The sequence below is a fragment of the Ctenopharyngodon idella genome, chromosome 10, assembly GCF_019924925.1.
Source record: "Ctenopharyngodon idella isolate HZGC_01 chromosome 10, HZGC01, whole genome shotgun sequence".
NCBI classification, from domain to species: domain Eukaryota; kingdom Metazoa; phylum Chordata; class Actinopteri; order Cypriniformes; family Xenocyprididae; genus Ctenopharyngodon; species Ctenopharyngodon idella.
In genome coordinates this window covers 26,321,372-26,334,504 of record NC_067229.1, presented here as the reverse complement: position 1 = coordinate 26,334,504, position 13,133 = coordinate 26,321,372, and the positions used below count along the sequence as shown (strand labels likewise).

Here is a 13,133-nt window from a genome sequence, read left to right as displayed (position 1 = left end):
AGAACAGTAAGGAACGGTTCCAGTTATATTTCCACTTGAGCTTGATTAAGTACGGCACAATTATTAACCGTTCTCAGCCTGGAATTCTCATCACGGTTGGCTAGCCATCCTGAAGAGTGCTGGTGCAATGCGTGTAGTGACACATTGGATCTGTGTTGTATCTTTACTTCTGAGAGCTCACTGAAGTATTACTAGTGGTGTTTGCTTAGGTGTTCTTAATTATTATTCTGTAGTAGTATTAATGGGTCAAGTTGATTAATCAGCCATTAAGAAATAATCAGCATTTGCAAAAGTGTCAAAATCTACTCACAGGTTTGTCAGTGGATGAGCACATACACTAAATGAAAACCACACCAAAAATGACCATGCTGGTAGAATGTGTGTTATGACATTGTCAGGATTGGTCTTGTCTGTTGCCTGGCTACCAGTTTCTCAGTAGCTGGCCAAGTAAACAAGTTTAAAACAGAAATATCTGAACATCCTCCAAAAAGCGGTTGATATTTACATATCATACCATCTGTAAACTCTTGTGTTAACAAGATAACGACTGACGCATTTGTATTACATGCCAAAGAGCTCATTATCAGTATTATCAGCCCCACAGTGGAAAATGAAACCGTATCCGTACTGGCTGGGCCGGATCGGCACCGGAATGGAACAGCAACAAGAAAGGTTTGGCTTGATGGTGGAAAAGTGGCTATTGACATCAATGTTTCAAAATTTCAAGTTTTTGCTACTGTACCTTTAAGACATCAATATGTAAATAAACAACTGTTATGCTAACTTCGTCACATGTGAAAACAGGAGTGGTTCACACTGTTGTACATTGGGACAGGTTGCTGAACTGCCACACAGGCATCAATGTGTAAATGTGAGCAGTCATACGTTAATGAGCTGCTGGTCATGATAAGCCCAAATTACATTTCACTTTTTATGTGTACGCGAGGGTCAGCGTACAGTGCACGTGAAGTGAATTTTGTCATCAGAAGAGTATGCGCATACTGTATACACACCGCTGGATTTTTGTAACCGTGCGTACTTTGTACAAGCGGGTTGCACATGCGCATTTAATTTTTTTGCAGTAAGGTGTCAACCGTGCTGTGGGGGTGTCGATTCACAATGCAGTCGAAGAAAAACTGCATAAACAGAACAGATCGGAACACATGCAAGCTACAGCGACAATGGAGGCCAACATAGACGAGAGATTGTGCTAAGAGGTTAAAAAGTACTCTCAGTACCCTCTAGCATGAAAGAATACAAAGATGTTTACATGGGTTGCAACTCGTGGTGAGAGATTGCTCAAAACTGCATATGCGTTGAACGCTTGTATACGCTTGTGAGTTAAATGAAGCATACTTTGCAAGGCTGTGCGTTTGACTGTGCGTGTACGCTAAAAAACGAAGTATACTTTGACTAATCACAACTTCCAATTCATGCAGACTTTAAATTATTTTTCTGTTCCTTAGACAAATGTTTAAAAAGATTTATTTATTTATGCCCCCACCCCCTTCCCCCTCAAAAAAAAAAAAAAAATAAAAAAAAAAATCAGGTTTTAAAAGTCTTTTATGGCCGTGAAATTGAGTGAACCTCTAATGATCAGTTCACTTTGCCCTTGTATTAATTTTAATAAGCCAACTGTGACTAAACATGGAGTTTCGCACTAATAACAAACTAAATTAATACTTTGTGACCTGGCACAGATTTCATTTGTTGAAAAGTAGCAATATTCAAACATCAAGTGTTATAAACACATTTAAGCTATATTTTACCCAAAAAAAGAAAATGATCATTTTTTCACCCTCATGCTGTTATTTTATTTGTGGCACACAATAGGAGCATTTCAAAGAACCTTTACACAGCTCTTTTTTCTCTCTCCATACTTCCCTTCCATCGTATCTCTAAAACCTCATCCATATTCAAAATAGCACATTGTGTCATCTACAACATGATTCTTATGTACTAACTTTCAATCTAAACACAAATGTGAGACAATTGAGATAACTTGAAGCTTAAAGCTTTATTTATTATAAATGATTATCCGTGCACCTCATTTCTTTCTTTTTTTTAATTCATGTGCCTCATAATCTTCAAAATAAACTTCCCCTCCCTCTTGCAGCTCATCTCTTCTCTTCTCTGATGACGTGTTTACTGGTGCGAGGGTGGGGCAACCTGTCACTCACATGTGATCCACCAATAGCAAACCACTACCATCCCATCAATCCCCCATGGACAAAATCAAGTCCCGCCCTACATTTGTTCTTGTTCCAGAAGCCGTTCCATTTAGATATAGGTCACAAAGGGAGGGGGGGGAGAAGACTAATCACAACTTCCATTTCATGCAGACTTTAAATTATTTTTCTGTTCCTTAGACAAAAATATGTTTGAAAAGATTTATTTATTTATCTATGCCCTTGGAATTGCATGAACTTCCTTCACCCAAAGGTTTCAAAGGAATTATACAAGCTTAATATGCATGCACATACTTCATTAGGAAGTGTAGACTCTTTTTGAAACTTAAAAACATTTCAATTTCAGTTAAATAAAGCAGATTTGCAAAAATTGGATGCATCAGTCATATGTTGCACATGCATGGGTCTCTATTCAAATGACAGTTAAAAAAAAGTTAAAAAGTTAAAAGATGGAATTTACTATAAGAAAGTCCTGTTGACGGCATGAATTTGCATAGAAAGGACGTGTGTTTGAGCTGAAAAGAATGATGATGACAAAAGTGGAGCCGTTTGGGGAATTTACACCTAAAAGATACAACATTTCACAGGCCACTTTGAAGTCAGATATTCCTCAGCCACTGACCAATTCTGAAGTTACCAAACACAAAGGAGGTTTTCTATTTTCTACCATACAGAGGAGAGAAAGTTTATGTCACAGGGAGGGGAGAGAAAAAAAAAAAAAAAAAAAAAAGACCAGAGGCTGCTGCTGCAGTTCTTTATATCTCTGGAGTAAGACGGAATTGGACTGCAGTGTTCATCTCTTAGAATAGTACAGTATGAAACTCCAGTCTGTTGCTTGAGATATAGGCAGGGTTATAAAGATGAAAGTCCCCCTGTAGTCTATAATTTTATCCCTTAAAACTCATCTTTGATCACCAAAATGACATATTTAAACGTGTTTTCCTGTGAATTTTTTCCATGCCTTAAAATAGCTTGAATGTAACTCACCTTACCTCATTTAATATACGTGGATCAATGAATATGCAAATTAGTCCCGCCTCCACCACTCGCTCACACCAGTTCAGAGAGATCCACTCAGTCAACTTATGGCTTGTTTCCACCGAGCAGTACGGTTCAGTACAGTACAGTACAGTACAGTATGGTATGCAATTTTTGCTGTTTCCTTTGCCAGAAGTTGTGAATGGTACCCCTAATTCTGAACAGTACCATATCACTTTTTTGGGACCCTTCCATTGGGGTACCTAGAAAAATAGTACCAAAAGAACCGGTACCAAAAGGGTGGAGCTACACTCACTGCAGAACATTGACTGGTTGACAGAATCGTCACTTGCACGTGCTACAAGGGGAATGACAACACAATACTGTTGCAACACAATGTGTATTTTTCGGCTGTTTTTCCTTACAGCCTTCAGCCTTTGCTCAAACAAAGCTGCTGTATGTCCTCTATTGTTGTTTACTGTCACTGTCTTCTTCATACGAGAATGACATCGATTGCTACCTTCTGGCATATACCATGCCTACCAAGTAAGGATACTGTTGGGGGTCCAAAATTGTACTGTACTGTACTGAACCGAACTAGACCGCTCGGTGGAAACGAGTCATCACTGAGGTAAACGAAGCACAATGGTATATCACTCTTTACAACATCGGACACACTAATTAACATGATTAGCCTTTTGCTTAACTATGTTATCAAACAGCTAATAATGTGTTGCTAATGTTACACAAACCATGTTCCCGTTCGTCAGACGGCTGCCTTCTAAAAATCAGTATCCTTAGAAATGCTTTGAACAATTAAGAACGTCAGTGGAGAAAGGCATATAGTTCATCATAACATCGTAATATACATCATACACCCGCCATATTGCTAAATCTACATGATTTTTCACATCAACAGAAAAATATACAGGGATAACCTGGATTCTCTCAAGACTCCCCTGCTAGTTTGCTGTTAATAATATGCTAAAGCCCGCCGGCATGTTGACGTGATTGGTTACAATGTTGTTTCTGATGTCACAGGCAATGGCGATTTCAAACCGTGGGTTCGAGACTGTCTTTTGTTCACTGCAGATTTAAGGAGAAAATACTCAGTAATGTTGTTGACTGATGATTTAAGGCAATGGTTTGTCTTAAAGCATATTAAAAACACCACACAGACATATAAAAAACATTAATGATAATCATAATCAATAACTTGATTTTCACCACAGGGGGTCTTTAATAACTACACTGTTTCCCAAACTGTATGAAAAAGGTACTAGAAACCTACAGGTTGGATATAGATTTGCACATTTTAAGCCATTTGGTGAATGTGTCATATTCCATATAATAATTTGTTATATATATACACACAATTATGCAAACAATAAATCTTTTTTTTTTTTTTTTTTACTTTGAGAAAATGAAGCCAATTTTGGTTGCACTGTGACATAATTTTCATGATATTTACAGTATGCATATCTATGGAAAATTGTTACCACCACAGAACAAAAAATAAAAAAGGTAGTTATGACTTTTTAATATCACAATTTTGACTTTTCTCCTTGCAATTCTGGAAGAAGAAAAAAAAAAAAAAAAAAAAAAATCCCAGTCCCAAAATAAAAGCTTCATTTTCACTAATGATCTAATTATTACAAGAACAATATATGTGATGTAAAGGGAAATTATGCCATTTTGTATGGATTCTTAAAACATTTCTGTTTGGATACTGATTGACCAAACATAAAAGTCAGTAACATGACAAGGATCTACAGTGAATATGTTCATTAATTGCAACGTAAAGCACATCAAGAATAATGACTTAAATTTCAGTCTCTCTCTGAATAACATGAGGATAAGATGATAGAGAAATTTCATACCGGGTTGAACTGTAGTTATTCTTGATAAAATGTATACATCCTCATGGTGTGTCTAATCTAAAAAAAAAAAAAAAAAAAAAAAAAAAAATGACCTGTATAATTCCTAACTGCTTCACAGCACTTTTGTTAAAGGCCCAAACAAAGGCTGTAAATCTGAGATCATCATTTACAGCAGAAATGAAAAATTCACTCTAATTTTCTATAGTGGTTGATGTTTTATAGTCCATGTGCCTATTAAGAGGATATTGGTCACACAGAAACCCCACTCTAGAAATTACATTTAATTTCCCATTTATATTACACATTTTATTGAAATATAGAGTTAAGGTAATTTTGCTTTAAAAAACAAAACAAAACAAAAAAACATTCATGTAGTATTTGTGTGTGTTGGTATTGCAGTGCCCTCTGGTGTCCAACTCTCACAAGAAAACATTTTATTGGGGAAAAAAAAAAAAAAAATTATATATATATATTTTGATCATTTATTTAAAAAGTAAACCTTTTCAATAAGGTTTAATTTGTTAATATTAGTTAACTTCTTTACCTTTAACTAAAAACCAAAATGCAAAAAAAAAAAACAAAAAAAAAAAACAAAAAAAACAAAACAAAACAAAAACTAGTTGGTCAGTAATTAACTAGTCCGTTAACTAGTTTGGAAGAAAAGATAACCATCTTGACCTGTTGCTACTCACATTGATTAAATACCTAGAAACTAAAAACCAAATGTAAAAAAATAAATAAATAAATAAATAAAACTAAAACAAGTTGACCTCAGTAATTAACTAATTTGGACAACTAGTCAACCATCTTGACCCATCTCTACTCACAATGGCAGTGGGCGCAGCTGCTACCACGCAGTACAGGATGAGAGGAGGGATGAAGCTGCTCTCCTCCGGCCCGGGGTAGGGCTTCATCAGGTCAGCGTCATTACAGAAGAAACCCTGGATATGGATCCCAAACGTGTCTGTGCATTCAAAGTAGTATGCCAGCAGCACCGTCCCGGCCATGATGACCAACTGGAAAGATAACAAAGAAACAAACTTAACAGAAGTATCTGTCGAGATCTTTCACCATTTCACCAACACTTCTCAGAAATTTGTCTTATCTCCACTCAGCAAACCTCTTGTAAGCAGCTGTGTCCATCTGTTTTTTCTCTTTGTATTAGGCCCACTTGTAAGTCTTATTTGTATCCTCTAAAACACATTTCCAGCAGGGTTACATAAAGGGCCTTTCATGAATCATGCAAGACAGCATTGCAGAGAGTACAGCTGAAGGCACAGTTTTCTTAAACTGATACGTTACTTACACTACTGTTCAAAAGTTTGGGGTCAGTTGATGGCCCCCACTGACTTCCATAGTATTAATAAAAAAAAATAAAGTACTATGGAAGTCAATGGGGCCCAGAAATTTTTTGGTTACCATCATTCTTCAAAAAAATCTTCTTTTTGTTCAATAGAACAAAGAAGCTCAGACAGGTTTAGGACAACTTTATGGTGAGTAAATGATGACAGAATTTTTTTTTTTTTTTGCCCTATTGTAAAACACTTTTACTGTTATTGAGGTGGGATATTGGTAAGGTTAGAGCAGGTTTAATGGTATGGGTAGGTTTAAAGGTGGGTTAAGGTGTAAGGGAACGATCAACAATGTCAAGTCAAGTCAAGTTTGTCACCTGATGTCACCTGTTGGAGTTTTGGTTCCTTGCCGCTATCGCCTATAGCTTGCTTAGTTGGGGACACTTGATATTCAACAATGTTTTTGATCTGCCTGCATTGACATCATTTTATGCGACATACATTAATAACTACTGATTTTTTGCAATGGAATGAATCAATACTGAATTTACTTAAGCTGGACAATGACACATTTTCTTTAAGAGCTGCTGTGCAGCCAAAATTATTTACCAGTTATCACTGTAAAGCTGCTTTGACACAATCTGCATTGTAAAAAGTGCTATATAAATAAAGGTGACGTGACTTGGATCAACCATGTAATTATAGATGTAATTACAGAAAATAATTACTAATGTAATTACATGCAGGAAAACAGCATAGAACAGAAAACAATTTTTAGGATTTAAGAATCAATATCGGTTCATCAAAATGAGTATCAATTAAAATCTAAAAATCATTATTTTCAACCAAGCCTTAGTTTTCAAACCTGGCTCGTTTGGAGCATTTGTTTTGAAACCTGACAATTTTTCTACTTTAGTTAGTTTCATTTTATTTCATTTTAAGTTCCTGTTTTGGAACAAAGATCAACAGGTCTGAAAACGGTCTAAGTTGAAAAATGGGATTTAAGCACACAATTCTTTACTGCAAAATAGTCTACAAATAGTGTGTTTCAAAAATATTTCTGCTCAAATGCTGCCCCATAGTCTTGTTGCATGTCACAATGTCCACAGAGTTTTAACCTCTAGACAAAGGCACCAACCTCTAAATCAAATTATAGGCTACACCACCACATCAGAAGTCATATCAGGACAGAAGAGCATATCAAAGCAGTTTGAATATTGTCTTACTGCACTTCTCATACTGTGAAACAACACATACTGAACCCTGCAGCAATGTACTGAGTCAGCACCTCATTAGTATTTCATGAGCCGACATACCATGATTCCTCATGCTTTACTTAAACGATAATATAAAGGGGCCTCATACAGAGCCGAAGGGGAAGCACGTCTAACCCAATTACAGTCGTTATACACTGACACAGCACTTTTCTTTTAGTAGATTAATTAAAAAAAAAAAAAAAAATCAGCCCCACAATATAGGTGGAACATACAGTAAGAGCTGTGTTTGAAATCGCCCCTTAAACCCTCATTCACTACACCTACATTACTCCACTAACAAAGTCCACTTGAAGCAGTGAATGAAAACGAGTGAGCGAATTCAGAAGGGCTGCCATGTTTGCATAATTTGTACTTGCTGTTTAATAATCATTTGAAACAGCAAACTGGCAGCTCAGCAGTAATGAAAATATTTTTCTTAAACTCTGTCATGGAAACTATGTACAACCCTTAATTAAACAATGTAATAATCAATTAAAAAGGAATTTATACCCGTATGATATGACACTGTACCCACACTGGACCAGTGGTTTGGAAAATGTATAGATGATTCAGCTGCGAGCGCCGCCTTTTGGCAAGATGCAGGAATTCATTCAGCGCAACCCTCACAATTGAGTCTACATCGGTTGTATACTCTTTATTGCTGTGCATTATGGGATTGAATGAGTTCACTCAATAAGGTCCACTACGGTTTCGGACACCACTACAAATGGCTGTCCCCTCAAATAGTGCCCTATTTGAGAGTATAGGGGGTGGTTTCGGACATAGCCAATGGTTATTCAGGGTAAGTACAACCCAAATTCCGGAAATGTTGGGACGTTTTTTTTGTTTTGTTTTGTTTTGTTTTTTTTTTAAATTGAATAAAATGAAAACTAAAAGACTTTTAAATCACATGAGCCAATATTTTATTCACAATAGAACATAGATAACAAATGTTTAAACTGAGAAATTTTACAATTTTATGCACAAAATGAGTGTTTCAAATTTGATGCCTGCTGCGGGTCTCAAAATAGTTGGGGCGGGGGCATGTTTACCATGGTGTAGCATCTCTTCTTCTTTTCAAAACAGTTTGAAGACGTCTGTGCATAGAGGTTAAGAGTTTCTGGAGTTTTGGTGTTGGATCTTGGTCCCATTCTTGCCTGATATAAGTTTCCAGCTGTTGAAGAGTCCGTGGTCGTCTTTGACGTATTTTTCGTTTAATGATGCATCAAATGTTCTCTATCCACCTTATTCCTGACTAGCCTACTGCGTTTCGAATTATGGGTTGCACTTCCGGTTTGGGGAACTTCCATTTAAAAAGACTGAAACTAATCGTTTCAAATCATAAGGTTGCCCTACAAATAAAGCTTATCCGTCAGTTTGACTGAATGAGCTGTCAATTTTTCTTTAATGTTTTATTTTCAGACATCATGAGAATAATGTAACGCTTGGTATTTTAACGTAACGTTATAACAAGAATATCTATGGCAAGAGCTTTTTTCAGCCACTGCTTTCTATCCTCGTGATTATTTTCTTTTGTCATTTTTCTTTTGCATACCGCTGTAGTAGTATGAAAAAGGACAACATATACTGCACATCTGTGCTCTGTTCTCCTGATATAATTTATGATCTATCCCATTAATAATTCACTGGAATGCACGAAGAATCTCTCGTTTTTCTCCTCAAAGACTCATGTCTCTTTCCAGGTTTGTTTTCACAGGTAAATACAATTTATTATCTGTAAAAATGATGGAAATCACTTTGAAATAGTATCACGCAATGCTGAAGTTCATATTTGAAGTATATTTCATAATACAGATATCACTAGGCTATAGTTATATTTAACCCGTTATTGCTGTGGAAAGAACCGCGCTTTTTCATGGCCTGTTGAAAGTACCTTGTTGATGCTTTTACACTTTTAAATGTCCTTTTAATGTTCGTTGGTTGAAGGGTGAGTAGAATAATGTCATCTCATTGTACTCAGATTTTAAAAAAAAAAACGTATTATTGCGTTCATAGGGCGAGCCTTTCACTGACTGTTTACAGCTTAACGGAAGTTACACCCATAATTGGCGCAAAGCGTCATGGGGCGTAGGAATAAGGTGGATAGGTGAAAGATCTGGACTGCAGGCAGGCCAATTCAGCACCCGGACTCTTCTACAAAGCCATGCTGTTGTAATAGCTGCAGTATGTGGTTTTGCATTGTCCTGCTGAAATACACAAGGCCTTCCCTGAAATAGACATCCTCTGGAAGGGAGCATATGTTGCTCTAAAACCTTTATATACCTTTCAGCATTCATAGTGCCTTCCAAAACATGCAATCTGCCCATACTGTATGCACTTATGCACCCCCATACCATCAGAGATGCTGGCTTTTGAACTGAACGCTGATAACACGCTGGAAGGTCTCCCTCCTCTTTAGCCTGGAGGACACGGCGTCCGTGAATTCCAACAAGAATGTCAAATTTGGACTCATCTGACCATAGAACACTTTTCCACTTTGAAACAGTCCATTTTAAATGAGCCTTGGCCCGCAGGACACGACTGCGCTTCTGGACCATGTTCACATATGGCTTCCTTTTTGCATGATAGAGCTTTAGTTGGCATCTGCAGATGGCACGGTGGATTGTGTTTACCGACAGTGGTTTCTGGAAGTATTCCTGGGCCCATTTAGTAATGTCATTGACACAATCATGCCGATGAGTGATGCAGTGTCGTCTGAGGGCCCGAAGACCACGGGCATCCAATAAAGGTCTTTGCTTACACACAGAGATTTCTCCAGTTTCTCTCAATCTTTTGATGTTATACACTGTAGATGATGAGATTTGCAAAGCCTTTGCAATTTGATGCTGAGGAACTTTGTTTTTAAAGTACTCTACAATCTTTTTACGCACTCTTTCACTGATTGGAGAGCCTCTGCCCATCTTTACTTCTGAGAAACTCTGCTTCTCTAAGACATCCCCTTTATAGCTAACCATGTTACATACCAGATATCAATTAACTTAATTAGTTGCTAGATGTTCTGCCAGCTGAATCTTTTCTAAATTTCTTGCTTTTTCAGCCATTTGTTGCCCCCGTTCCAACTTTTTTGAGACCTGTAGCAGGCATCAAATTTGAAATGAGCTCATTTAGTGGATAAAAGTGTAAAAAGTGTATAAAATATTGGCTCATGTGATTTGAAAGTCTTTTAGTTTTCATTTTATTCAAATTTAAAAAACATCCCAACATTTCCGTTTGTATAATATTTTGTATATATGGTTTGTATAATATTAATACTTCACTGGAATAGACAGCCTTACAAAAAGTACTGAGGTGATGGTATTAGGTAGCAATTCTATGCTAAAGTGCTTTGATATATACCAAGGAGGTACTGAATGATTACTGCCTTCATGCACTGTGATCTAGCAACATTTAGTGTGGCTTCAAGCAACATTGCTTGAAAGTAGTTGGCAACAGTGCTGCAACGCGAGTTGGAGGTAAGTAGCAATTAGCTTGTTAGTTAGATACACAGGATTGTTACAGGATTGTTACACAATGTTATCTACTGTAGCTTGCCAGCCTTACCGCATAACAAATTTTAATAGCTAGCTGGTGTTAACGAACATTTTTGTTATGTAGCCAGCTGGCCAGTGTTATTAGTCAAGGCTTTTCCACCATTGTGGAGCGACAGTTTGAGTGTTTGTTTACCATCTCTATTTCTTGAGCTTCATGCCTTGCGCTTGATTTCCATTCGGCTTGAATGCAAATCTGACCTAAAATCGGTGTTAATGTCAGGTAATGACATCCAGACTTTAGGCACAGCACAAAACAAAGTTTAATTGTTTACAGTTGAGCAGCAATGTTGTAACTTGGGTGCATTTCCACCATATCTCATGTGAAAACGTAACTATTTTACGAGGTGACGATTTTGTATGAATTCATACGGTGATTCAGGCGACTTTTGGAAAAAGTATGCATGAAGGTCCACCCCTAAACCTAAATCATGAGTGGGGTGTACAAATGAGATGATACAAGATTATATGAATCCGCAAATCGTAAAATAGTCACAAATTGCCATAAGTGTTGTGCATTTTCAAAGTATTCATGCAGTTACACATCTGTGTATACTGGCTAATTTACAATGGCTTCAAATGTGGCTAATCCAGATCTAAACTACTCTTTTTTTGTTTTTTAATCAATTTTATTATTTTTTTTAAGTGCCTTTTGTTTTTAACCCACTGATCCAACGTAATGCACGGTTATATTACATTTTAATGCTTTCTATTAAATAATTACCAAGACACATTATTTGTTCCAAATACATGCTGAACTACTGTCTTGTAAATGCACAGAATGTCAAACCACAGTGTACATCTGGATAATAAAGTATTTCCAAGAAACCCTAAGGACTGAACACGGTACACTTAAAAGTGCTTTACAACAAAGTGCTCGAGCAAATCTCATGAAGATGAAAATCGAGAAAAACACAAACTACAAACAACATCAAGATCTCTCCCTAGAGCTTATTAAACAGGCTTTCATATGACAGAAGGAGAGGCTGACCTACAAATAAGTAATATCCGTCACTTTCATAGACTGAGTTTTAACATTTCCGACATGGTTTAATTTTAGGGCCTGAGCACCGAGGATCCTATTGGAGTTTATTGTCCAATATATTTATTTTCAGTTCCTAATAACCGCAAAGATGTCATTCCATTTGTCTATTTTGTTCATTTGATATTTTCATTATACAGCCAATATTAACATAACTAATAATTAAAAATGACAATTAACTGGCAAAGACTAAGCAATAACCTTGCAAAAAAGAAGTACATTTTACTTATGGAAATAATATACCTTAAAAGAATATACTTAAATGCAAAATAAATGTAATGTTTTCAGACACTTAATTGCATGCAATTAAATGAAAATGTATTATAGCATAAATTTATATTCAATTAATTTAGCTGAATTTTGACTCACTTAAGTAGGACTTAAGTACATCTATATATGCAATTATATAATTACTACTTCTGTCAGTTAATGCTGAATGTACTGACAAGCATTTATGGTAAACTAAAACATACTTTAATGTCATTTTAATTGAAACTTGTTATATTTAAAAGTAACTAAATTGAAACTTCATTACAAATGTTTAATTACAAACATTTAAATTCATTAACTTTTAATATAAATAAATAAATAAAAAACACACTATAATCAAGTACATGTTTTAGTATGTTAGTCAAAACATCAAAATAAGTGCACTTTAAGGTACGACAAAAGATTATTAAAACATGATTTATGTAATAAAAGTAATGAAAGTAATGAATGTGCACTTAAGTAGCCTAGTATTTCATTAATATTATATTTGCAAGTACAGTTTGTTAAAGGAAAAACAAAGCTTTATTAGCTTATACAGTTAATACACATCATTAATAAAGATTTGCACAACACCAATTATAAAATTTAGGAATATTTTGGTCAACTACTAAATGTCCTTTCTCATGTCTTTGTTACAATAGAGTCATTAGTATCTCATGCTAACACACTCATCACATC

At 35.9% G+C, this 13,133-nt stretch overlaps 1 protein-coding gene across 2 annotated transcripts in view; it reads right to left on the bottom strand.

Annotated features, from left to right (window-relative positions):
* Positions 1-13,133, bottom strand: part of plppr1 (phospholipid phosphatase related 1) — a 70,836-nt gene that overhangs the window by 20,117 nt on the left and 37,586 nt on the right. For both annotated transcript variants that reach the window (XM_051909957.1, XM_051909956.1), the window contains exon 3: positions 5,875-6,063. In XM_051909957.1, the coding sequence (XP_051765917.1) occupies positions 5,875-6,063 (189 nt within the window). The remainder of the gene's footprint in view (positions 1-5,874; positions 6,064-13,133) is intronic.